The 27070-nt window shown below is 36.7% G+C and overlaps 1 protein-coding gene across 5 annotated transcripts in view; it reads left to right on the top strand.

Moving 5' to 3' along the window:
• Positions 1–27070, top strand: part of Nrxn1 (neurexin 1) — a 1103898-nt gene that overhangs the window by 963730 nt on the left and 113098 nt on the right. For 3 of the 5 annotated variants that reach the window (XM_032907826.1, XM_032907819.1, XM_032907820.1), the window contains 2 exons: positions 7423–7512; positions 8844–9163. In XM_032907826.1, coding sequence (XP_032763717.1) covers positions 7423–7512; positions 8844–9163 — 410 coding nt within the window. The remainder of the gene's footprint in view (positions 1–7422; positions 7513–8843; positions 9164–27070) is intronic. The other 2 variants (XM_032907821.1, XM_032907823.1) reach the window with 1 other exon arrangement.

Raw genomic sequence — 27070 nt, forward strand, 5'->3', positions numbered from 1 at the left:
TCTTCAGGTGTATGTAGTTTTTTCTCTGAGATTGAAACTGTGGGAGATTGTTCCCTTTGGGGTTATCCTTGTTCAGATCTTATTTAGGCAGTGGGTAGGACTCATGGGGGAGCTTCTCTGACATTTCTAGGAAACACTCTCACAACAGACTTTCTGTCCCTCAACATCTGCCTTGGCTACTTTTCTATTGCTGTGACAAAAAACCATGATCAAGGCAATTTATAAAAGAGAGCATTTAATGTGGAGGTCACAGTTGCAGACAGTAAGTCCATTACATCGTGGCGAAAACTTGGCAGCAGGCAGGCATTCCTGATGCTGGAAAAGTAGCTGAGAGCTAACACCTTGATACACAGGCATAAGACAGACAGGCAGGCAGGCAGGCAGACAGACAGACAGACGGAGATGAAAATGACAGGAGACACTTTAATGCCCGTCTTCAGTGACATGCTTCCTCCAACAATGCCACACTGCCTAATCTTTCTCAAAAAATTCTAGGAGCTAAGGAGAAAGTATTCAATGTGTGATCCAGTGGGGGTCATGTATTTCACACCATCGCAGACTCCTACATCCCCTCTGCCCCCTTCTCCATTGATTCCTGGTCAGAAAGTGTGCAGTAGATGTGTCAACTGGAACTGGAAAACATAAGATTTCTTGTTCTTCATGATTGTGGTTTTCTGTAATGGTCTCTCTTCGTTGCATGGAGAGGTGCCTTTTATGAGGCATATGAATTACACTTATCTGTGGAGAAAAGGATGAATTATCAGACTGTAGTAAGGGGTTGTACTGGTTTTATAAGTGGTGGTTGTAGCTGTCTCCTCAAAGACTCATGACTGATTTCTGTTGGGCAGTTAGCTAGGTTCTAGGTGTGACTTCCCTTGTGGTGGGTGAGTCTTATATTCAATTAGAGCATTGCTAGTTATAGCCAAGTCATGAAGGCCACTATTGTACAAATTGGGCTATTGTGTCATGAATGTTGTCAGTTGGTAAGAAATTATTTTTTGAATACAGTACTCATATAGAGCATTTAAAAATGCCTTATTTGGGATATTTTTGTTCTTTATAAAATTGAAGGGAGCTGGCAGCAATATAATTGTCTTCCCTTTATTAATTCAATACATATTATTACATTACATTATTTATGCATAGCTGACAATCATCATCTTTCCAACTGAAATACAATCTACATTCCAATTACAAGGAAAAGGAATAGATTCAAGTCGATAGAAAATGATAGTAAAAGTTTGCACTGATAAGATTCATTTTTTTCCCCACTAGGGAACTAAGAAGTCTCAGTGTCACGCTCAGCTGTATCACAACATATGCAGAGGCATCCTCTGCTTTCTTTCTCATTAAAAACAAAAAACCCTGAATGTTCAAAAAAGCTGGAGAAAATTGTTGTTGGTGAGGTGGAAATTCCATCCACGTTGCACTCTCTGCTTCCCCAGAAATCAGAAGTGGGAAAAGACGTCTTAGAGAATATATTTCTATTAAGTTCTTATTGGGGTGGATAAGTTTAGGTGTTATGATATCATGTTATAGAAAGTGTTCAAGAATCTCATATCTTTAAAATAATAAAATGCCACTCAGACGGTAATATGGGCTGCCTTATATTTCCTTTCCTTCAATCAGTAATATGCCTAATGATGGCCCTTGTGTCGTAGCTGTTAAATCATTTTTATATCTTAAATGATGCACAGCTCGCACAAACTACCTCTTTAGTATGCATTACAACAATGTATGACCCTTAGTTTATCAGGGTAGGTTTTGTATTTGGTTATCTTCTTTTCCCTGCTGCTTTCATTTACTGCTGGTAGTTTTTGATATGATATCCTGTCTGTTTTCATTGGGAAACAAATATCATATGAAAGCTAAGGGAAGAAATTGTTCCATACAAGCAGTGAAAAATGTACAAGGCTGGTTTTATTTGTAATTAATCCGATGAGACGATATCTGAAAAATGCTTTGTTCATATCTAGTAGGAACAAATTATTCTACAAATTTGTGTATAAAGTAAAACTAGATATCTCAATATCGATCTATAGGAAAGAGGGACATGAAGAGGAAATTTCTAATGCCAGTTAGGCATGCGTTATTTGTAATTTCTTCTCTAAAGCACCATTGAACCCTTCTTCTGTGCCCACATCACAGACATCTCACAAAAAATAACATTTAATGGGCTGCAGAAGTGCCCTGATTCGCTGTTTCACAGATGAAGCTGGGGTGTTATTTGAAGCACTAGTTATGAACAGAACACTGCCTGCCTGTTGGTGTCTGCTCTGTGCTCTAAGAGCACAGAGCAACACAGACGTGGGGGGGCAGCAGTGCATTAAGACACTGTATCTAATTTACAGAAGATGTTTGTGTGTTTTAGAGAAGCAATATGGCCAAAAATAAAATATTTATAAATATGGTATTATTAAACCATTGGCATTTTAGACAATATTCTAGCAAACATCTTTCTTTCTATATATTACATCTTGCATTTTGTATCACATTTTACTTAGTGTTTACAATTGTGTACCCTACTTATTTGTATTTAATGACATAAATATTTAATTAGCCATGTCCCTAATTACTTTAGATATCACGCATTATTGGACATGTATTTATTTAATAACTTCGGTGGTTGAAGTTTTGGTAAAGGTAAAGGAAGTTATCAGTTCTAAACCTTCTTCCTTATTAGCACATGTGTAGTCACTGAAGTGTAGGTTGGAATAGTACACTTTGTATTCAGCACATCCTCTCTATTTCTACTCCTTCATGCTCTCTGAATTTCTGAATCTTTCATGATTCTCTGAATCTCTGAATTGCATAGTTTGTAGTTATACACTCATGGCACACCATGTCTTGTCTGGAATGTTGAATTACCCCAGTTGATTTTGTCCATTATGTTCTCAAAGTGTATGTGTTCCTATAGTGTGATTCCTGTGATGTGTTCATGATTCAGAACATTCAGAGTAGGCAAGTGTTCATGAACTAACTTTGTAGAGTGAGATGGCTAAGCTCATATATATACAGCTATCCAAACCAACCAACCAGCAACCAACCAACCAACCAACCAACCAACCAACCAAAAGGAACAAAGATACCAACAAGTAAACCTTTAGGTTTACTTTTAGAACCTAAGGAAGAAAGACTATAGTCTTTTGGAGAAATAAGGTAATCTAGAAAGGATAGGACATACTTTGCTTTATCTAGAAAGGACAGTACACACTTTGGCTATTAATAAGCAACATAACAACAGAATTTGAGGAACAGATAGAGGAAAAATAACAGATAAAAAATTAGAATGAAGAGAAAAGGAACAAATGTGAAGTCCAAGTAGAGTGAGTTCTAAAGTGTTTTAAAGTTCTGTTCCTCCCCTCATCAGCAATGTACAAGGTTTTTTGACTCACAGCTTAGGTCTTCTCTCCTTCCTACATGTCTATGGAGTAGGATCCTATAAAAAGAAAAAACTAAACAGTAAATTTAATAGTTATGACTGGTGTTTGTTTTCCATGTTAGATATGAAGACAAGGAATGCTGGGAACATTTGATGTCCCAAGTAGTTATGCATTGCAGGACTTCCTTATCAAATGAAGACATTTAAATTCTTCTCCTTATGGGATTCACAGCTGTAAATGTCTTGATTACTGTGTAATGTGTACTTCTACACACTATTATATAAAGTGGAAATGGTTATAATAGCTTTCATATGCATCCACGAGGATTGGTGGCATATTGCAGATCTCATGTACCCAAGAGGATGATAACACTCCAGAATTTATAGACACACCCTTTATAAACAAGACCATGGTATCCTTCATTTTGTGAAATTGTTTGGGAAAGAAGTCAAGCTTTCATGACTCAGGCTGGTGAAGAACCTTGCCCCCATCCATAACTGTGCCATGGAGTTGCTCTGGACTCATATATATCTAATTACCCATGATCCACATATATCACATTATCTGTTTGAATCTCAGCTTTTCCAACTGTTGACTAAAAGATTCTCTTGGGTAATGATCATTTTCAGCATTGACTAAAGGAATCTGTATATGTCAAGAGAACAGTTCACAAAGTATAAAATCTATTCACTATAATAGTCTCTGGTCCCTAAATGACCATCTATATTCTCTAATTCAAATATTAAAGTTAATTTTCAGAATACATAAAATTTAGTTGTAGGTTTATTGATTCATTGTATTCTGTTGTTGAATGATGATAGGACATCTTTAGATTCTGGCAGAGTGTGTTCATTAGTCAATGAGGGCTTGTAAGTCCAGAAAATAACCCCAGGTCCTGAATAGTCTCGGCATGCAATCCATAATATCCTGCCTAATGTTTTAGAGATAAACTGTGCTTTCTTTTTTTCACTTAGTGAAAAGTTGTCTTTATAGACCAAAATATATTTATTGATAAACTTTGGAAATCAGTAGCTCTTGGAGAGTCTCTATGCCATTTCGTTTTAAAGATATAATCATTAAAATTAATTTAAAAAGTCTCAGCAAATATATACAGATATGAACACAGAAATACACAGACACACACACATATCCCAGTACTCATAAATCCCAGTCCATATATAGAATTTGTTGCCACTAACAACTACTTTATGAGTCATTGTGTGTGTGTGTGTGTGTGTGTGTGTGTGTGTGTGTGTGTGTGTGTGTACTTAGGCGTTAATGCTGCAAAGTAGAATCATATATATATATATATATATATATATATATATATATACAGACACACACATATGTGTGTGTATATACATAACTTCTCCTATGTACATAGTTAATAAGATAATTAGATTGACATTAGAAATTCTCTCTGGCCAAATCAATCATTAAGTCTTCATGCAATTAAAAAAAAAACAACAAAAAACTCAACTGGTATTACTTATTGGTTAGCATGTATTTTTGCAAAATACTAAGACCCACCCTCTGGTGGGTCTAGATATTGGATAAAGCATAAAATATCTATTTAAGAGCTTTATTGTCCTATTTTTATTTCAATGTCAACTAAATAAGAATCGAATCATAAGTCCTAGTCCATGTATAGAATTTGTTAGCGCTAATATCACTTTATGAGTCGTGTGTGTGTGTGTGTGTGTGTGTGTGTGTGTGTGTGTGTGTGTATTTGGATTTGGGTGTTATGCTTGAAAGTAGGATCTGGCATATGTTGATAGGCACTGTACCACTGAGCTACACCACCAACCCTGCTTTATGATTCTTGAAGAACAAATACTGCATTAGCAGGCAATGGATACTTTGAGTAGATTTAAGCTTACATCTAGGAATTCTGTAAACCAAAAGGCCCAGAAGGAAGGCAGAAGAGCTTTAGGAGAACTGAAGGAAACCTTGTACACTTCAAAAGAGGGCAAACGAGAGATGACCATGAGATGGAGCAGAGTTGAAGCAATGGAATAGTAACAGACCCGAGAATACACAGATACATCACTAAAGGGTGAAGATTTTGTCTGAAAGGCAAAGGTTAAGTTTTGCTCAGGGTGTGCTTAAGTAGTGAATCAATTGGCTTTATTGCAGAGAGATCCAAGTGGATGTTATGGACCGTCCTAATAGCTAGGTGGTTTTGGTAGGTGTCTGAGGACATATGGATATCTAGGACAATGGTAATCCCTACCATAAAGAACCATAGGATCATCAAGATGTGAGGCAAGTTATGCACTGAGGACTGCAGTGAATATAGGCTAATAAGTCCACAGAGAAATGAATATATGTTTTGAAAAAATATTTTGTAGTTTCCTTTTCAATTTAGGCATGTAAAGCCACATCATCATACAAGTTCCCATCAGCAATCACATTGCTCTAGGGCAGGAAATGCTTCTGTCTAAAAAGCACATTTATGCAGGCACATAGAAAAGAACACAAACTCTGAGTATTTAAAAAATAAAGTTGGAATTTTCACTCCGTTATATAATTTTTAAAAGGTTACCGGTATATCAAGAATACATTTCTACATCATGAAATATAACTTTACATTTACATAATTACATTATCTAGAGTAATACAGCTCAGTGTTTTCATTAAATATATACTTAGACCAACCTTGTTTACATTTTAATTGTGTATTAATTTGTGAAGTATTTTTGGTCATATAGACATTTGAATGATACATTGATGTTCTAATGGTAGATCTTTCTTCCTTCTCCAAAGGCGTGTGAGCTACATTAGGGTAGGTTTATTATGGTAAGTATAATATATCACAACATTAGCATAAAACATGAAAGCCCCTTATGAATAATTATAAATCTGAGGGAAGGGTATATCTATTTTCTTCTCTAGCAAAATTCTTAAGGCTTTCTATATAGGTTAACACTATAATTTAAGGTTTCTTTAACAATTAATCTTCACTCAAGGTATTGACAAAATGTCTTAGCTCCAAATTGCATCTACCTAATTTTTATGAAATAAAAAAAAAACCTCATCTTTCAATGCATAGTGTGTAGCACTGACAGTAGCCTAGACTTTTAAGTACTTTCTAGATCAAGAAAACACTCATCTATTTGCAAGCTTGATTCAAGGTCAATATGAACAGAGTTTGTAGCAGACGATGTTTTCTATTCAGAAAAGCCAGGCTTGCATTTAGTTCAGATAGGTGGCTAAAAGCCATTGTTTATAGCTTCATTTGTACATTAAGCTCTTATGTCTTTTAAAACAGAATAACTTAATAGTAAGTAGGGATTTGAGGACACAAAAACATAAACATATTTTTTTTCAAATGCCATATGCTTGTTTCAGTGTGCTGAGCTTTAAATAAAACTGAAGGACACTCACATAAAAGTCACTTTTGTCAAAGCCTTCCTAACTCACATGTACTCCCTTGCGATGTACACATGACTGACAAGCCAACTTTGGTGAAATGCACAAGAACTGTTTGGACTTTGTGGTTTTCTTAAATGAAACGAGTAAGCAAAGATGTCTTAATAGGCAATAAAGTATGCTAGGCCTACGTGAACTGCTTCAGTGTGCCAACGATGGTGTTCAGTTGGTGTTCATGAATTACTAATCTGGAATACGAGGTTGAATGTATTTTGAAAACTTAAACCTGTTGTAGCTGAACATGTTTAACTAGTTAATAAGAAACATCAAAAAGACCAAACCTTGAGGTTAAGTGTCATTTTCTTTTTGTAAAGCTATTATATGCTGTTTAAATTGGTTGTTCGGGTCTGTCTATAACATAAGTATAATAACCTAGCTCAAATGCAGATTTCTAATTTTCAATTAACATAGGAATAATTTTGTTTGCTAAAATAAAATAAATGAATGAATGACAAGTCTGAAACATGAAATGTTCTAGGTAGAACGTTTTAAAATTCCAAATTTCAAAAAATCATGTGGCAACTGTATAGCTCAAGCTTTAAGTATTAACTTTTAACCTTTGACCTTACAGATTTTAACCAATGAAATGTCTCTTTAAACTTTAAAGGAAACAATGATAACGAGCGCCTGGCGATTGCTAGACAGCGAATTCCATATCGACTTGGTCGAGTAGTTGATGAATGGCTACTCGACAAAGGTAAAAACATTGATTAAAACTTCAAATAAAAAATAATTTGAACATAACCAAGTAGTACTTCATTGTAACACTAATAAACATAAAAAATAAATTTTCCGTAAAACTAAATTAAAAACAAATTTAAAACAGTAAAATGTAGATAGCAGTATTTGCATACCTTGTATAATAATTTCTATACATTTTTAGAAGTACCAACGGTTTAATAATCTTACCCAGTTAACTTAAGGTTAAAGGGACTGTTAAATATAATCCACTAACTCAATCTATGAAGGTACTCAGAGCAAGCATTAACCAAAAATGATAAATCATTTATAGATTATATCCATGGTCCAGCCTCTAAATTATTAACTAAAATATATGTAGTTCGGATATCTTTATCATGGTCCTGAAAAAAATCTTTGTTTAAACTCTAGGAATCTTAAATAGTGGGCAGTATGGATTGCCAATCAAAATGAAGTCCCTTTAACGTTTGCAAGCTTCTGAGAACATTTGGGAACAAACCCTAATTAAAACTGAACTTAAAGTTGTGTGCATGCTTACGAGCAGAGGGAACTGCTCACCCTGGAGTCTCCATCTGATGCTAATGGTACTGTTGCTAGGATTGCTTGATGGAAATGTACCATGATTTCTCCATTGGTTTGTGTATCATTCCTGAAGCCGCTTTTTACATTTAAAGCTATTTTTTTTCATTTTATTTTGTTCTGTTTTGATAGACTTGCTGAAAGCCAATCAGAAAAATATTTTTGAAACATATTTTTTTGTCTCTGACAAGCTCAGTGTAAACCATTCATTTCCTTTCAGTGTGATTGTGGGGAAATAGAATAATTGAAGTAACAAAAAATAAACATTTCTAAAGAATAGCATGTAGAGTTGTATGGGCATTATGTGAATTATGACATTTTTGCAATAAAATTTAAAACTAGACCTTAGCTCCTACATGTTAATTTCAGAGGTTATTTTAGGATAACATATTTGAAATGTTAGATATGTCGTACTTTTTAAATTTAGCAATATAAATTTGACAAAGCAATAATAAGTTCTTGAGGCAAAGGAAAATGGGATCCACTAAAACCTGATTTGTAGTCTATATGTTTGATTGGTCTTTTAGCAAAAGCACTACATTTACAATATGTTGACAATTTATAAGTATTTGCCAGTAATTATGCATTTCATGGACACCTCATTTCTAAGCAATGAATTATGAGTCAAATGCCTCTCTTATAGTTTATTGCTCTCATTACCCACCCCATGAAAGATCTGTTTTATCATCCTTTGTAGAATGTAGAGTTCACAATCAACATTTTTGCATGTATGTAATATTATTTTTACAGGGCGTCAGCTCACAATCTTCAATAGCCAAGCAACCATAATAATTGGCGGGAAAGAGCAGGGCCAGCCCTTCCAGGGCCAGCTCTCTGGGCTTTACTACAATGGCTTGAAAGTTCTGAATATGGCAGCAGAGAACGATGCCAACATCGCCATAGTGGGAAATGTGAGGCTGGTCGGTGAAGTGCCTTCCTCTATGACAACTGAGTCGACAGCCACTGCCATGCAGTCCGAGATGTCCACCTCAATCATGGAGACCACCACAACCCTGGCTACCAGCACAGCTCGACGAGGAAAGCCCCCCACAAAGGAGCCTATCAGCCAGGTGAGCACATGCATACCGTCCTTTCCTTACGAATTTATGATGACAAAAGTGGTCTTTTTCTACAGAAGAGTCTTTTCTAAGCAGATTTGTTTCTGATCTCATGTGTTCATTTTCCTTGGAAATTGTTGTATGTGCCCCACCTTGTATGAATATAAGATGTGGGTATGTTGTTGATGAAGTCTGCAGACAGACAGACAGACAGACAGACAGACAGACAGAAGTTCTGTGTTCGTTTGTTAGAGGCAAGTTGATCACCTTGGTTTAGAACTACTGGTGGGCAAAGATCTGCTAATTATGCAAAAACATTTTTCTAAGGTTAGAAAACAAGGAATTTAGTGGCATATTTGAAAGGTTTTGCATATTTAAGCATTGCAATTCATCAAAATAAAACAGTTTAAGTGTGGATTTTGTGGTGAGTGATGGATCTATATTTTATATTTATGAGAAAAATGTTCGTTGGTTTGTCTAATGGTGGAGATGTAAAGTACACGACTTAAACGGTCTTGGGTGAATATATTTTGTATGGAGTGTAATTAATCTCACTTACTTGGAATTCACTTTAATGAGTTTATTATTAAATTTTATTTCTGCAAATTTTAAAAAATAGAATCTTAAGTGACATTGGTATAGTTTAGAAGCTTATAAATCTAGTGGTAAAATATTTATTGATTGTATAGATGATTCACTAGCCAATTAGCCATTGACATTACATCAGAAAAGAAGTAAAGACTAATTAAATGCTATTGATGCTTTTGAGATGCTAGTAAATGATATGAGGTTCTCATTTATATTTGAAAGTTTTGCATATAATCTCATGTTATTTCTTTCAAAATTTTTTATTTTTCATGGTTCAAGATTGCTGGTTTCATTTTGCTTTCACTAATGAAAATCTTCAGTAAGCACCACATAAAGATTTGTCAAATAGGTGACCCTCACTTCTTTAGGAATCTGTATTTCAAACGGGTAAACGAATGGCAGCAAACATTTTCAAATCTGCTTTTAGATTAATTATTTGAAACAGCTTATCCGATTTGGAACGAAAACTCTAGGAAGCAACTTCTGTTTATATCAGTACTTGATCATTTCAGTAAGATATGTTTCAAAGGAAAACAAAAAAATTTGTTCTGATTTTTTCTTTGAATAAGATGGACTGATAGGAAATGCTCAAGAAATAGAAAAAATAGACACTTAACCTGGTGAAGAAGAAAACTGACCAAATAATAAACTTTAAATTTATAAATGTAGTACAATGCTATATTGTGTACCTTATAATAGTATTCACCCATTTTTTTCTCATTTGGGTTTTCTTTTTCATTTGCATCTGGCTACTAGGTAAAGTGCACAGTCTCACAGGACACACCCTAATACACATTTATTGATTACTGATAACTGCCTACATGGACAGACTTTTCTGGGCATAAGTACATAAGCATAAGTTGTTACCCTCATGACATTAATTTTAGTTGGAATATTTACTAGGAGGAGCATTGTTTCGTTGATTATCTGTTTGGCATTCAGATTTATGCTATTACTGATGATAGCACTTAGCTCCTTCAATAAAGACTTGTGACCTTAGATCCATGCTTGCTCACGTTGTTGGATAGTCTTGATTTATATTTCATTAGGAACTTCGTGCTATTTAACTGATAAAGATCAGCTTGCCACCGTGAATCTAAAACAGGAAAATTTAAATGTAAAATAATTTGTAAACTATTCCCTTTACATAAAGTTGTTCCAAGAAGAATATTGAAATATATTACTGAAAGTTGGAAATGTTTCTCTAAAGACAATTTGAGGTAGTTCAGCATTTTTTTATTAAGCCTGTATCATTATTAATTAAATAAGTAGCCAAAATTTCTAGTCAAACTTATATGTGTTTAAAAAGAACGAAAATTGCATTAATTATTATAATGTAATTTATGAATTAATATCTGCTGTGTATATAACAAAAATTATATGTGCAAATAAATCTTTGCTTTAAAAAATCAAATGTAAACATACTCAGGAGCATTTTAGAATATTAATACAAAGAGAAAGAGGTTGAATACTGGTTAGTTACCAATGTAGAGAGTTTCCCAAAGCTATTCCAAGTTCAGGGGCAGTAGTGGCATATAGAAGTAAAGAATCCAATCAATTAATAATCAGTTGGTTCATTTCAGGAGGTGTTGATTTAAAGATTAATGTGTTCATGTAAATTGGATATTTTAAATCTTTACAACTTTCACAGATCCATAGGAACAACAAAATAATTTGAATTTATTTGTTACAGATATTCAGATTTTAATGATATTCAGTTGGAACAACAATGTTTAAATTTAGAAATACTTTTAAAAATACTTTTATAGTCACTGTTATAGTCATACACATATAGTGTATGATTTAAGGTGACAATTCAGCATATACTATAAAGGAAGGAAAATTACTACAGAATAATAGAGATTATATTTAATAATAGAATAATTTGTTTCAAATGTTATCTCAAATTTTAATTTTTAGTTGCCCTTTAAATAGAAAGGCATGACAGATAGATAGATCTGTAGAATGATGGATTAATAGATAGAGATAGGATATAAATGATAGCTAGGTATAGATTAGATTGAGAGAGATGGGTGGATAGATACATAGAGACATAGATGGATGAATAGCTACATATACAAAATTTCTTTGATTAAAGTCACATAAGTATAAAAATTTAATACTGAGTATTACAAATCCCATGTCTGAAAACTTTCCCTACTTTTAAAAGCTTAGATGAAACATCTGTCCTTCAACTTTGTCTATACTAACTACATCTGCTTGCTTTTCTCAAGTCCCTTACTAAATTGTGTACCAAAAGGGTCATGTCATTTTTTCTAAATCCACACTGTACTTTTTCTTCAATCCAACTGTATTTTCCTCAGTGATAGCACTTAGCCACTTATGTGACAATGAAAATGTATTTAAGAGTAGTTCCATGTTTTAGAAATGTGGAAACAGATTTTTGATCCAATAGAACTAAACTGTATTCATCTCAAATAGATGAATTGACATGGATTCAGCTATCCTGCAGGGCAAGGACTGTGTATAAAATGTGTTTCAGGTTTCACAGTCAGTGAATATTGGAGTGTTCAGAGTACCGTCTGCAAAACTCCATCTACATCACCCCTCAAAAGTGAATATACTTTAAGGGATGAGAAGAAGAATACTTTCTTCTGAGTGATGATTAGTTTTCATCCTGGTGTCTTAACCTTCATGATTTAGAATAATACAAAAACTAGAGATGACTACCAAGATAAAATGGTTTTATTAAAACAACATCGAATGAACAATGTTTTACATAGCTGGTATAACATTTATATGTCTTGTTTTGCTAGCATAATTAAATCGACAGGTTGTTGTAAGACTTACTTCCTTTAAGGCTATTCTCACAATGAAAAATATCAGAACAACTCATTCTTAGGATGTGAAGAGCTGTTTGGTGTTGGAGACAGTTGTGCAAAAAATTTATCTGCTAAGAACTATGTGTCATTCTAAATTATTTCTGCATGAATCTTTATGTAAGCCACTGAAAGAAAAACATCAAATCATCTTAACATTTTCTGTCATTTTTTAAATCAAGTTTGTTTATTGCTAACGTGCTGCTTGATTTAAGATCAATATAATGAATTGCCCTCAGACCCAGAATGTTACCTATAGAATATCATCAATATTTTCTGTTCTTTCCTTCAATATTATTCTGCAGACTATATACAGACAAGATCGTTGGAAACTTTCCTTTTTTATCTTAAAGAGAGTATGGCATAATAGGAATAGCATATCAAATCAGAAACGGGGTTTTACTCTCAACACAAGCAGTGTCCTGTGAAAAGAAATACTAATTAGCTTTTCTGTATGTTGGCCTTGTTGCCTCTCTCTAACAAGAGAGTCATTAAGACTCTTTGGAGCTCTTCTCAGATTTTAATTGACTCTAGTCTCTATGTGCTTAATTAGTTCTTTACCACATTATTTAGGAAAACATAGATTTTACCCCTTTCTTTTTGATAGGACAGACACACATCCCACTTTTCTCTAAGAGTTCCTGTGTATACCTGTTACTTTGATGTGATTAGTGACAGTCTCTCTTTTTGTGTCTCAGAAACTTTATTTCAGTATATACATCAGTTATCAAAGAAAAATTACGTGTTATTATTCAGACATATCCTGATATACTCCATTTTTAAATCCATAAAATAACCTTCTAAGAGAATAATACTTCCTAAAAGTAGTAAATACTGTATTTTATTCAACACATATGTAGCTGAAGCTGCTAGCATCTTGTAGCATCTCGACTTGGTCTTTAAAATCAACAACTCTTTATCATTTTATTTCAAAACCATCTTGAGAAAGTAGAGAAAGCAATGCTTTGAGAGGTTCTGCATGTTGGTGTGGTTTGATTTTAGTGGATGGATATTTTACAAATAAGTGGAAAAATATAGATAGAGACATAATCACTCAGCGTAGACAGAGTGTTTGGGGGCACTCTCATTCAGTATCGAAAGAGTGATTCGGGGGCTCCCTCACTCACTGTAGACAGTATGTGGGGGACATGCTCAGGTTCTAGGGTGACCTTTTCCAGGTGAATTCAGTACACCTATTCAAGGAAAGGTCCTAATGTGTTACAAGCCTTAGGGATAGTTTGTACATCACATCTGTCACTTGTGCTTGACACTCATTCAAGTTCTTATGAAAAAAAATTGTGTTCAAGTGATAAGAAATGTTTACTATTTTCAATAATGCTATTGCTTCCTGGAAGCTTTGTAGCTACTCATGAAAAATGAAAACTATTTATTTGAAAAATATAAGTAGAGTATATGCATATTTCCATGAAAAATATTTGGAGTTAATAAAATACATTTTGTACTCCCAAGAACAAAATTTTACTTTTATTAAAAATATTAATTAACCTTTACTCTGGCTTCATTATTTAAGAACAACAGTGTTACTTATAATTATATATGTTCCTGATAACCATTTTGCATTTTTAGACTACTGGTGACATGTATAATTAACTTCATGTTTCCTAACCCAGTTGTTCTGCTGAGTTTCCTTAAATTAATGTATAATTTTACAGCAAGTTTTATGCATGCTAGAAGAAAAATACTTGGATGGCGATATTAAAATTATACAAAGGCGTAGTCTCTGAAACAACCATGCTAGCTGAGAGGAGTAAGAGTCATAGAGTTTAATTGTAGGTGAGCAGGAATTGCTTAGGTGTTTTTCTGCATCCTTCCTGACAAACCAAAGTAGCAAAGGTGTACATTTTGAAGTTTATTCTTCTTAATGACTACTACACATAGTCATTACATATCCTTTGAGGTCTGGATGTTTGAATGGGTGAAAGATGTTTTCCTGGCATTGGCAAACCTGGTCTTGAGATGTCTTCTGACAAAGCTGAACCCATATGAGATGAGCATTCATTCGTCAGTTGACTAAGTCAACATAAAACATTTGCACAGCAGTTACTCCAGGCCAGATAATATTCTAGTCGTTGGAAATACAGCACTGTACAAAATCAGTCTTTTTTGCATAAATCTTATATTGTAGTGGAGGAAGGTAAATAGCAAAGTAACAAAATAAAATGAATACTACTTGTGCGATGCCAGATGTCGCAGGAGAAAATCCGTAGAGTCCTGGGTGAGTGCCTATGGATGAAGGAACCAAAAAATGAAATTTCTTTTTTGAATAAATGAACTTAGATGATTGTAGATAAAAGCATCAGTTATCAAAGAAAAATGTGTGTTATTGTTCAGGCATATCCTGATATCCAGAACTTCAAACTTTTGTGGATTTTGTCAGTTACACCTAATTGCTCAGGTAAAAATCTAGAAACCTGGGAAGGGAGCAAGAGAAACACCAAAATATGCTTTATGTGCACATAGCCTCTGTCCTCCAATTTCTAAGTGTCCTAAGTAAAGCAGAAATATAACCCAAACCTAGGATATTTCTGTGCCCGAGGATGAGACAGAAATTTTAGAGATGTGGTATTACACTACTCCTCCCTCCAATGGGAAATGGAGACACATTGAAACTCCATAGCTAAGTGCATGGTCCCTTTTCTCTTCACGGAAACTTGTCTTTTGCCCTTACATGTGGTCTCTGCTTAGAACTCAATTTTATCTAACCACTGATCTATTAGTCTGTCCATATCTATCTATCTGTTGGTATGTCGATCTGTCTGTCTATATATCATCTACCTATTATCTATCTATTTTAGAGGAAGGTGCTGGGGATAAAGTACAACATACCAGGCAAAAACTCCATCACTGAACACCACTGCTTTTTAAAACATTCATTTCAGATAAACAAATACAATTCATAAAGCACGACACCCAGTTATATTTTGATGCTATTTAAAGTGAATAATATTGGACATTTGTACTTATTCTAATAAATAGTGAGACTTGCTTCCCGCAATTCTTAATTATATCTTTTCACCCACATATCAAATTACTGTTTTGAAAATGCAAATATAATTAAATCTCTTCCATCACTGACCCATACCAGCATATAAAAGTCATATCCCTGACACATCTATAGCCCGCTTCCTGTTTACATCCTGAATGGTTCATTTCTATTTTCTGTTGAGATCCTACTGCAGTGACATCCAGAAGTCATGCTGCCTGCCAGTCACTTTCCTTCACACTTCTTTCTGACCCCCTCCTCTAGACTCATTGAGATCCCTTTCTCTGCACTCCTCATGGATACGCTTCTTAGAATCATCATCCCATTTTTTGAGCTGCTAAATAATGGTCTCTTTTACTCCCTGATCTTCATTCCTGATGCACTGATTTGAATTTCTAAGTCAACAAATCAACTAGCAGTTCTCTCATTCAACATTTTAATCATATAAGTTTTTTTTTTGGAATGAATATGAAATGCCCACTATCTTTGAACAATATCAACTTTTAAATCTATATACTATTTCATTAATTTTATTTCCTTTGCATATAATCTTAACACATTACAACAATGAAATCTTTATGCATATTTATATGGGGCTAAAAGATAGTGCCATTTTCTAACTACTGTGATACAAGGGCAAAAAAGGAGACCCAGGGTCCTTAAAGTCCTAAATTTCTCCTCAATATATATGCTTGAAATTTTTTTTCTTCATGACATAAACACTGAGGTAAGTTATTCCTGCAACCCCGTCTCTAAGAGTTTGTAATTCTTCAGTTTCAGAAGAGTACATTTTGATAGTGGCTGTCTTCAATTTCGTGATAACTTCATATGTTTTCACAGTTCTGTAGTTTCTGCAAACTTGTTTTATGCATCGCGACAGTCCCTGCAGAATACTAGATAAATACTACACACCTGCGTTAGAGATTTGGAAATATAACCATTAGAAGTGTGAGCGATTAGTCTGCGATCACACCAAGTCACACCAAGAACGTTTGAGAACCCTGACGGTAGTGCAGCCCTATATGGTGCCGCATCACTCCCTGCTGTAGGTCTTCATTGCTTATCAAAATGACTCATGCTCTAGTCGAAGGAAAGGCTCACAAAATCACATCTGTAACTTCAAATCTATTGAAAGCTGATAGCTGTGGAAAGGGAGAGTCATGGCCCTGATAGGTTATCTCTACTCTGTAGGACTCTGGCACCCAGGGGCTCTTCATGTCCATCTCTGGCCCAGTTAGGTGTGCGGATTCAGGCGATGGGGAAAGAACTCGGGCAGGTAGTGGGAACAGCTTCCGCCTCCCATGCTGCCAGTCCTCCTCTTTACTGACACTGCCTGTTGCTTCCATTGCTGGGGCTGGGCTGAGCCAGAAGAAGACGGACTAGCTGGCCACCCGGGAGCGGTGCAAGGGAGCTTCTGGCAGCTATGATTTTGAGAGCACATCTCCTCCTCAAGCGGCAGTGGACAGCTCTTACGACAGAAGCTCTCAGATGATGGAATAATTCCTGCACACCTTTAATTCTGAACATGACACTTAAATACAGTTTTTTGGATGGGTCAGTGTCTGACAGCAGGTACTTCCTATTGGTTTGAGAGCTTGAAAAGACCTCATCTACATATTCAGGGGCGTGGTCCTGGTTCTATGACTGATCTGTGGCCTGTGGTGGTCACATCCTCTCCTGAGGAGGAGGAGTTTGGGGCATTGTCTTCTGTGACTGATCTGTCTTGAGCCTGTGTAACTTGTGGTCAAGTTCTCACCTGTGGAGGAGGGACTTGTGGCACTGCTCTATGTGACTGGTCTGTCTCAAATCTCTCTACAGGGGTTTGTGGGAGACGGCAGCTAGTGAGGCCCTGGTCTGGGCAGCCGGGAATGAGCATGCTGTCCCTTTTAGGGTCTCTGGAGATTTGAACTGTCGCGACCAGGAATCAGGGTACCTTTCACTGCCCACTGCCCCACACTACTCCAGTGGGTACCTTATATCCATGTATGTATATACATTACCAATTGGACTCAATGGCTCTGAAAATGTAGACAGGAGTTTGGGAGATGGCTTGAGTGAGTCCTGAGAAAAGTTGGAATAATGAGGAGGGAACAGATAAGATCAAGTGCATTGTGTTCAAGAAGAAAATTCTCAACAAATAAATTTTAAATATGAAAAAATATTATCATTCTAGCCAAAAAAAAGGGATCAGATGATGGGTCTCATGATTCAAGGCGTTTTGCATGGTTGTGAATAGCAGGGTAGCAGGGGTCAAGGATTCCAGTGTTCCCTAACCAATGCTAGATTGCCTTGTAACAAACACTTCATGGTTCTTAACCACACAGCGTTCTAACTGCTTGTGTACTGCTCTACAAGCTCATTGTGAAGACTACATCGACTCAGCATAAGAACAATATAAAACTGTGAGTGAATGAGGTTGAGTTTACATATCTTGATATAATTCTATTTGATGTTCTCTTAATCAGCACTGGAGACATAAAATGAATTTGCATGGAATTAACACATAGAAATAAGCCCAGTGAAAGAGGATTGGGGAGTCTTCTCTAACACATTTTCTTACTATACGTTTATTCTTTCATAGGGCAAAACAGTTTTTGATTAAATAAAATTTTACATATTTTATTTGATTAAATAAAAATGTACTTCATTTGATCACCACTATAAAAAATTTGTGCTAATATTTTGTTAACCCATTTTCTTTGAATATATTTCTATGCTTTTTTTACCAGACAGTTTTTATTAACATTTCAAATGTTATCCCCTTTCCCGGTTTCCCTTCCATAATCCCCCTATCCCATCCCCCACCCCTTTCTTCTATGAGGGTGTTCTCCCACCCACCCACCCACCCTTTCCCACCTCCCCGCCCTGACATTCACTTACACTGGTTGGTCAAGCCTGGGCAGGACCAAGGACTTCTTCTCCCATTGGTGCCCAACAAGTCTATCCTCTGCTACATATGCAGCTGGAGCCATGGGTCTGTCCATGTGTACTCTTTGGGTAGTGGTTTAGTTTCTGGGAGTTCTGGTTGGTTGGTATTGTTGTTTCTATGGGGTTGCAAGCCCCTTCAGCTCCTTCAATCCTTTTCTAATTCATCCAATGGGTACCCAGCACCTGTCGCTGACACTATGTCCAATTTTCTGAGGAACCTCCAGACTGATTTCCACAGTGGTTGTAACAGCTTGCAATCTTGCAATCCCACCAACAATGGAGGAGTATTCCTTTCTCCACAACCTTACCAGCATTTGTTGTCACCTGAGTTGTTTTTTTTTTTTTTTTTATCTTAGCCATTCTGGTGTGAAGTAGAATCTCAGGTTGTTTTGATTTGCTTTTCCCTGATTACTAAGAATGTTGAACATTTCCTTAGGTGCTTCTCGGCCATTCGATATTCCTCAGTTGAGAATTCTTTATTTAGCTCTGTACCCCATTTTTAATAGGATTATTTGGCTCACTGGAGTCTAATTTCTTGAGTTCTTTGTAAATATTGGTTATTCACTCTTTATCAGATGTAGGATTGGTAAAGATCTTTTCCTAATCTGTTGGTTGCTATTTTGTTCTCTTGTCCTTTGTCTTACAGAATCTTTTTTTTTTTTTTTTATTAACAGGTATTTCTTATATACATTTCAGTGTGTTATTCCCTTTCCCGGTTTCAAGACAAACGTCCCCTCCCCCTCCCTTCCTTAGGGGTGTTCCCCTCCCACCCTCCCCCATTGCCGCCCTCCCCCAACAGTCTAGTTCACTGGGGTTCAGTCTTAACAGGACCCAGGGCTTCCCCTTCCCTGGTGATCTTACTAGGATATTCATTTGCTACCTATGAGGGTCAGAGTCCAGGGTCAGTCCATGTATAGTCTTTAAGTAGTGGCTTAGTCCCTGGACAGAATCTTTTAAATTTTATGAAGTCCCATTTGTTGATTCCTGATCTTAGAGCATAAGCCATTTGGTGTTCAGGAAATTTTCCCCACTGCCCATGTGTTTGAGGCTCTTTCCTTTTTGATTTATTCCTTTCATTTATTCACATAAAATGATAATTGTGTCTGTATATGTGCTAGTAGTGCTGTTATCATTTATGATATGTAAAGCAATTGAGCTTTATTCAATAATTTAATGTCAAGATTATCATAATTTTCTTTGACGGTTTCTGACATTTTTTTCTAGAGCATATATTAGATTTTCTTATATTTTGATACCACTGCAAACTTTTTTCTATTTTTTTTTAGATTTTAAAAAAGTATTGGATTTTTTTTTATTAACTTGAGTATTTCTTATTTACATTTAAAGTGTTATTCCCTTTCCGGTTTCAGACCAACATCCCCTAACCCCTCCCTCTCCCCTTCTTTATGGGTGTTCCCCTCCCCATCCTCCCCCCATTGCCACCCCCCCCCCCACAATCACGTTCACTGGGGGTTCAGTCTTAGCAGGACCCAGGGCTTACCCTTACACTGGTGATCTTACTAGGATATTCAATGCTACCTATGAGCACTGCAAACTTTGTAAGTGTCTGTCTGTGTGTGTGTGTGTGTGTGTGTGTGTGTGTGTGTGTGTGTGTGTGTGAATTACTAGGATGTAACCTCAAGTGGAGTGTTAGATAATTCACATGTTTTTATGAAGCATTAACAAAAATAAGTTTCGTTCTACGTCATCACGTCTCTGTTTATTTAAAATCTTAAACTTGTAGGTATCCCTAGTCGTAAGCAATAGGCTTTAACAAACGCTATAGTCAGGAAGATACCTTACAAAACAAAACCAGAGCTATTCTTGGTGACGTATATCTGTTTTCCAAACACTAGGAAAGCCAAGATAGGTTGTAAATTTGAGGCTAGCATGGGTTGAATACTTTCTGTCACTGTCACTCATTCTCAAATTTCTGTCTCTGTAACTGTCTCTGTCTCTGTTTCTGTCTCCCTTCTTTCTCCTATGCCTCTCTCAAAGAAAGAAGAAAAATATAAATGTTTGTGTCTATATATTTCTCCATCTTGTATTAGTCTCTAAATCTATGCTATTTTTGCTTAAAATTTATAATTTAATAATTTATTTATAATTACAGGATAACTTTTGAACACCCCAGGAAGACAATCTTTTTACTAGGTATGAAAATGCTATTCTTACTGAGATAGATTCTAAGTCAGGATCTTATAACAAGAACCATTCCTCCTAGCTCTTGACTATTAGTGAGTCTATACACATTAGAAAATACTTTGCATCAGCAATGGCAAACTTTGAAGTATCAGAGGTTTAGCATCTACTAATAGCATTACTAATAAAATTGAAGCTTGGAGACAAATTTAACACAGGAAGATATTTTAATCCCTTTGTAATAACAAGCATATCAGGCAATGCACTTCTATTATTGCACTTCAGCAGAGTGTTGGCAATGTGCTAGACACTATCTTGACTGTAATTACCCATCTTTCCTCCTTGGTGTGTTTCAAATATATGTTTTATTTGTACAAAGCAACTTCTAAAATAGATGTCATCATTCAGTCTGAACATGCAATAATGATGGAAGTGACAACCCTCTTTCCATCCCATTTAAAGCTTCCCGATGTCGAAGGATATATGCATTTCTTCAGAGACACATGGGCAGACACAAATCATCTTCATCTCTACACATAACACAGTTTTGGCCTGTTAGGTGTGGGCTCATCATTGTTGAATATTTATGCATGATAGTGTGAGCCAAGAATAATTAGGATTCAAAGTAATCATGACAGGTTCTATGGGATTATCAAATAACCTTGCAAAATTAATGATCTTAGCACGGTGTAGGCACTGAGACTTTCTTTCCTCAGTATTGTTCTCTGTAGTATGCCATGACCCTTTTTTGTGTTTCCACCCTCTGTTCTTTTTCTTCTTCCTTCAATGTGGTAAGTGCTATTTCAGGTAACATACATAAACATGTGATGACTACAAGTACTGAAGGAGAGAAACTTTTGCTGATTTTTCTTGCACTAACCTAAGACTTGAAGACTATACTGTAGATGCCTCATGATATAGTCAGGTGAATCACGTGAGGAGCCCCATGGCTGTCCTTGCCGTATACACTATTTCCACTTCCTTAATACCCACCATTCTGCATTGAAAAGTTGGAACACTCAAGGACACAAGATATATTCCATCCTTATAAATTACCTTTTTGCTTCTGTCTCCAAGTAGGTATCAAAAGAGTATAAAAATACCTAGAAAGAGATGTTGTGTTCTTGTGTCCCTAATTCAAAAGGAGTATAAATTCATTTTCAAGGAGAAAATATACATATTCTACTTAAAGAGAATTTGTGAGGGCTTTTGATCATATCTGAGAGATGAAAAGATTCATTAAATTTCTGACATATTCTGGGCTGGGGAGAGTATCTGCCAATATGCACAGAGCACTGGATTCTGTCCTTAGCGCTGCATATAAGAGCAAGCATGATGTGGTACACACCTGATATCTCAGCACAGAGGAGGTGCAGGAAAGGGGATCAGACATCTGAGGTTGGTCTCAACTCCGTCCGTAATGGGACTGAAACTACTCCGAGCTACATGAAACGGTGTCTCAAAAACAAACAAGCAGAGCAGTCTTAAAAACCCTGTGCTGACTTTGCCACATGTGAGTTTATTAAGCATGGTATTAACTATCAGCTCTTGAGAACATGAGAGTAAATCGACATGGCACCTGGAACAGGACAGAAAACAAGGCCATCTAGGGCAGCCCTTGGCCCTTTTGCTCTTTGTGAACTGTAGATTTTAGGCTGTGCAAACCAAGAATATTCACTGTCTGAAGGGCTTTGCCACCCCATAAGAAGAACACAGTATCAACAAACCAGATTCCCCAGAGCTCCCAGGGACTAAACCACCATCACAAGAGAACATAGGGATGGACCTTTGGCTCCATCCACATCTGTAGCAGAGGGGGCCTTGTTGGGCACTAATGGGAGGAGAGACCCTTGGCCCTGTCAAGGCTTGATGCCCCAGTGTAGGGAAATGTCAGGGCATGGAGGTGGGAGTGGGTGGGTGAGTGAGGGAGCACCCTCATAGAAGCAGGGGGCATGGGATAGCAGATTTCTGGAGGCGAAACTTGAAATGGGATAACATTGAAAATGTAAATAAAAATGCAACAAAAAATTAAAAAATGAAATATAAATCATTGCAGAATTTTTAAAAAATGTTCCTTTTCATTTCCATGAGTAATTACATTCATCCTGCAACTGGTCATGGTATGTTCAGGTGGCTTGTTTATCTACATGCACTTGTTAATGTATCATTTACATAAGTTATGTGGGCACATGCTTCAGAGAAGAAATTAAAGTAACACCCATGTCTAAAGCACCTATCTGAAACTGTGTTTGGTGTCCCTCTCAGATGAAGTACTTATAAAGCCATACTTATATAACCATAACACAAGCCACAGTTGCCCACTTTAGTGTCCGTAATTTCTCTCTTCCCTCTTTTCTGCCCTTGTTAAAAACTGTCTGTGTGATTCTAAATCCTTCTTTGGGTCCACAGCACTAATCACTTTGAAGCCTTACATTTCACTTGAATCATCCACAAACAAGTCTAAACGGAAGCTGCTTTCTCTGTTGATAACATGTGAGAAAGCTCCATGGACACACATCCACAGAAGCATATCAGTAATTATTTCTATAAGAACTTGTAACCCTTTTGTTTCCTTTTTGCCAGATAATTGACATCAAGACTTTTGCCTTTATGAGTTTTTGTTGATTGTCTGGAGCACTGCTCAGTGTAGACTATGAGAGACTGGGTTTTGAAAGCACAAATTAATACAAACAGAGTTTATACCTTATCACTGATAAAAATATTAGAAATTGCATAATTAAATTTTTTCAATCTAATGTGTATTCACACAATATAAAGGTTATGTATACATATGTGCATTTATGTGCATATATAATGAAGTTTTACATATATATGTGTATCTATGTGTATGTATATGTATGTATATGTATATGTATATATATGAGGTAAATGAGTATATTTCAACCTATAAAAGGAATTTTAAAATATAGATGTCCATTTTTTTATATTATATCCAAACTAGTTTAAACAAAAAGATACGTAGTAGCTATTGATAGGGCTCAAAGTTCCCCTCAGTATGGTATAAACATTCTCTACATGAGGCCAGAAGGAAGCTCCAACCAGTGTTTTCCATAAGATAGGACACAGTGACCTATATATTTTCCTATAGGCCAGTGTAAAACACTGTTCTAGAGGTTCAATCATCATTTCGAGTCCTTGCTTGTTCTCTGAGCTAGGGTGTGGGGGTATTAATGACCCTGTCTTACTGCACTGTTCAGAACTAGAGTCATTGATATACTGTAAAAAGAAATATTAAACTATCTTGAGCAGAACTTTTAATTCTCTGGTGGGTTGTGCCTTGATGGTGTGTACCACAGTTAGCCTTTCTGTTCGCTGCTGGTGGTGAGGCAGCTAGATTATGACATTTCAGACTCTGGTCCTTCAGACATTAGAATTCACATGTTTCGATAGTTGCTCCAAATCACTGAATACCTTTGGCTGGCTTTAGACCATTGAAATAACAAGAGAAAATCTATATGGAAACAACAAGAGGCCTGCTATGTGTGATTCAGCGTAGATTCAGCTTGTACTGGCGAGTCTTGACACAGCCCCAGGGAAGTTGTATGTGCATAGGATTATGTTGGCAGTTGAAACTGTTGGGAAAGTATACCATTCTGTCCACTGAGACATCAGAGCAAGTAAACACTATGGTATTCTCATTGCTATGTTAAAATGAGAAAAGAGTACAAAGAATTTTAGAAGTAAGGAAGAGAAGATTAGAGAGACAAGCTAGCCTAACACTAATTGGATACAAAGATATAATGAACAGGAGTGGAATTAATTATTTGGGAATGACAAATCTCAACAAAGCTGGTGAAATGTCAAAGGAACTGATTCTTCCAGGGTGGGTGAGTTAAAAACAGTATATGTTTCAAAGCTCAAATGGCTAAGAGCAGCATTAGTTAGAACATGTTCTTTGATTCTGCTCCTGAGAGGACTTGCAAGAAACTGGCACAATTCACTTCCTTTGTTACATGTTGTCAAAACATATGGGGCTAGTTTGAAATAATTTCCATTAAGGTAATACAAGAATATGCAAAGAAATCAGTATGTTTAGCAAATAATATCTGAAAAGCAACAACATTCCATCTATTCCCACCACACCACAGTCTTATTCCTTAGAGATGATGTCCTTTTCCTCTTATTCGTTTGTTTGTTTATTTATTGATTTTTACACTTCAGATTTTATTCCCATCCCAGTCCACCCTCTTATTATTCCACATCCCATACCTTCTCCCAAACCAGACCCCCCGCCCCCCTTGTCTCCTCGAGGATGTCCCCACCCCACCCACCCCACCAGACCTCTAAACTCCATGAGGTCTCTTGAGGGTTAGGTGCATCTTCTCTGACTAAATTCAGACCCAGCAGTCCTCTGCTGTACGTGTGTTGGGGGCCTCATATCAGGTGGTGTGTGGTGTGTGGCTGGTGATCTTGGGGGTCCAGGTAAATTGAAACTGCCGGTCCTCCTACAAGGTTTTTTCCAGTTTTTCCCTAATTCAACCACAGAGGTCAGCAGTTTCTATTCATTGGTTGGTGCAAATTTTCTGCATCTGACTCTTTCAGCTGCTTGTTGGGTCTTTCATAGGGCAGTCAGGATAGGTCCCTTTTTATGAATCCTCCACAGCCTCAGTAATGGTGTCAGGCCTTCACGCTTCCCCTTGAGCTGAATCCCACTTTAGGCTTATTGTTGGATCTTCTTTTCCTCAGGCGCTTTTCCGTTTCCATCCCTGCAGTTCTCTCAGACAGGAACAATTGTGTGTGAGAGTTTTGATTGTGTGATAGCAACACTATACCCCCCACTTGATGCTCTGTCTTTCTGCTGAAGATGAGGTCTCCTGACTGTAGGGCATTTCATGTAGCCACCCCACTTCCATTCCTGAGAATCTCTCTCCTCCCAAGTCTCTGGTACATTCTGGAGGGTCCTCCTAACCTCCTACCTCCTAATGTCGCCTGTTTCCATTTGTTTTGGGGGCCCTCAGGGACTTTAGTCTTTCTCCCCCAACCAATACCAGATCATGTTCCCCTCTCCACCCCACCTGTCCCCTGTCACTCCCCTGTCCCTCCCTCCTCCCTTGCAATTGCCTTCTTCTTCCTCCCAGATGGGACTGAGGTGTCCTCACTTGGGCCTTCAGCTTGCTGATCTTCGTGAGTTCTGTGGACTGTATCTTGAGTATTCGGTAGGTTTTTGGTTTTTTGTTTTTTGTTTTTTTTTTCTTGGTTAATATCCACTTATTAGTGAGTGTGTACCATGCATGTCCTTTTGGGTGCGAGTTACTTCAATCAGGATGACATTTTCTAGTTCTCTCCATTTGCCTGCAAAACTCAGTATGTCCTTGTTCTTAATAGCTGAGTAGTATTCCGTTGTGTAAATGAACCACATTTTCTCTATTCATTCTTCTGTTATGGGGCATCTGGGTTGTTTCCAGCTTTTGGCTATCAGAAACAAGGGCACTATGAACATAGTGTAACATGTGCTCCTGTAACATGGTGGGGAATCTTTTGAGTATATTCCCAAGTGTGGTATTCTTAGGTCTTCTGTTAGTTTAAAGATGAACTGATGAACTAGAAGGTTCAATTGTATATATCTCTATGAGCACGTGTGTGTGTGTGTGTGTGTGTGTGTGTGTGTGTGTGTGTGTGTGTGTGTGTGTGTGTGTGTGTGTAGTTGTTTTATCGTGTAGGCACACTGTTTTAGTTAGGGTTTCACTGCTCTGAATAGACACCATGACCAAGGCAACTTTTTTTTTTTTTTTTTTTTTTTCTTTTGTGACTGGGACCGAACAGGGCCTTTGGCTAGGCAAGCGCTCTACCACTTTCCCCAACCCCTAGCAACTTTTATAAAGCACAATATGTAATTGGGGCTGGCTTACAGGTTCAGAAATTCAGTCCATTACCATGAAGACAGGAGCATGGCAGCATCCAGGCAGGAATGGCACTGGATGAGCTGAGAGTTCTACATCTTGATAGAACTTGATATAAGGCTGCTAGGAGAAGAGTAGTTTCCTCAGGCAGCCAGGAAGAAGCTCTATCAAAGCCTACCCCCACAGTGACACATTTCTCCCAATAAGACCACACCTATTTCAACAAGGCCACACCTCCTAATAGTGCCACTCTCTGGAAAAGCATATTCAACCCACCACACATACATATATGTATATACATGGATGTCTGCATGTATTCTATTCTCAAACACATTCAGTGATCATTGTCAGGTCTTTTATCTCTGTTGTAAGCACAGAGACCTCCTCTTAGCAGTAGCTTGCTTCTCAGCTTAAGTGACCAGATACTGTGGAGGGGGAAATCACAGAAAAATTTTTTAACATTACTGAAGATGTGACACTGAATCATGATATCATATCATACAAGTACTTCAATACTAAAGGAAGGAAAATTGCAGAAAGGTATGCATACAAAGAA

The sequence above is a fragment of the Rattus rattus genome, chromosome 7, assembly GCF_011064425.1.
Source record: "Rattus rattus isolate New Zealand chromosome 7, Rrattus_CSIRO_v1, whole genome shotgun sequence".
In the NCBI taxonomy this organism is placed as follows: domain Eukaryota; kingdom Metazoa; phylum Chordata; class Mammalia; order Rodentia; family Muridae; genus Rattus; species Rattus rattus.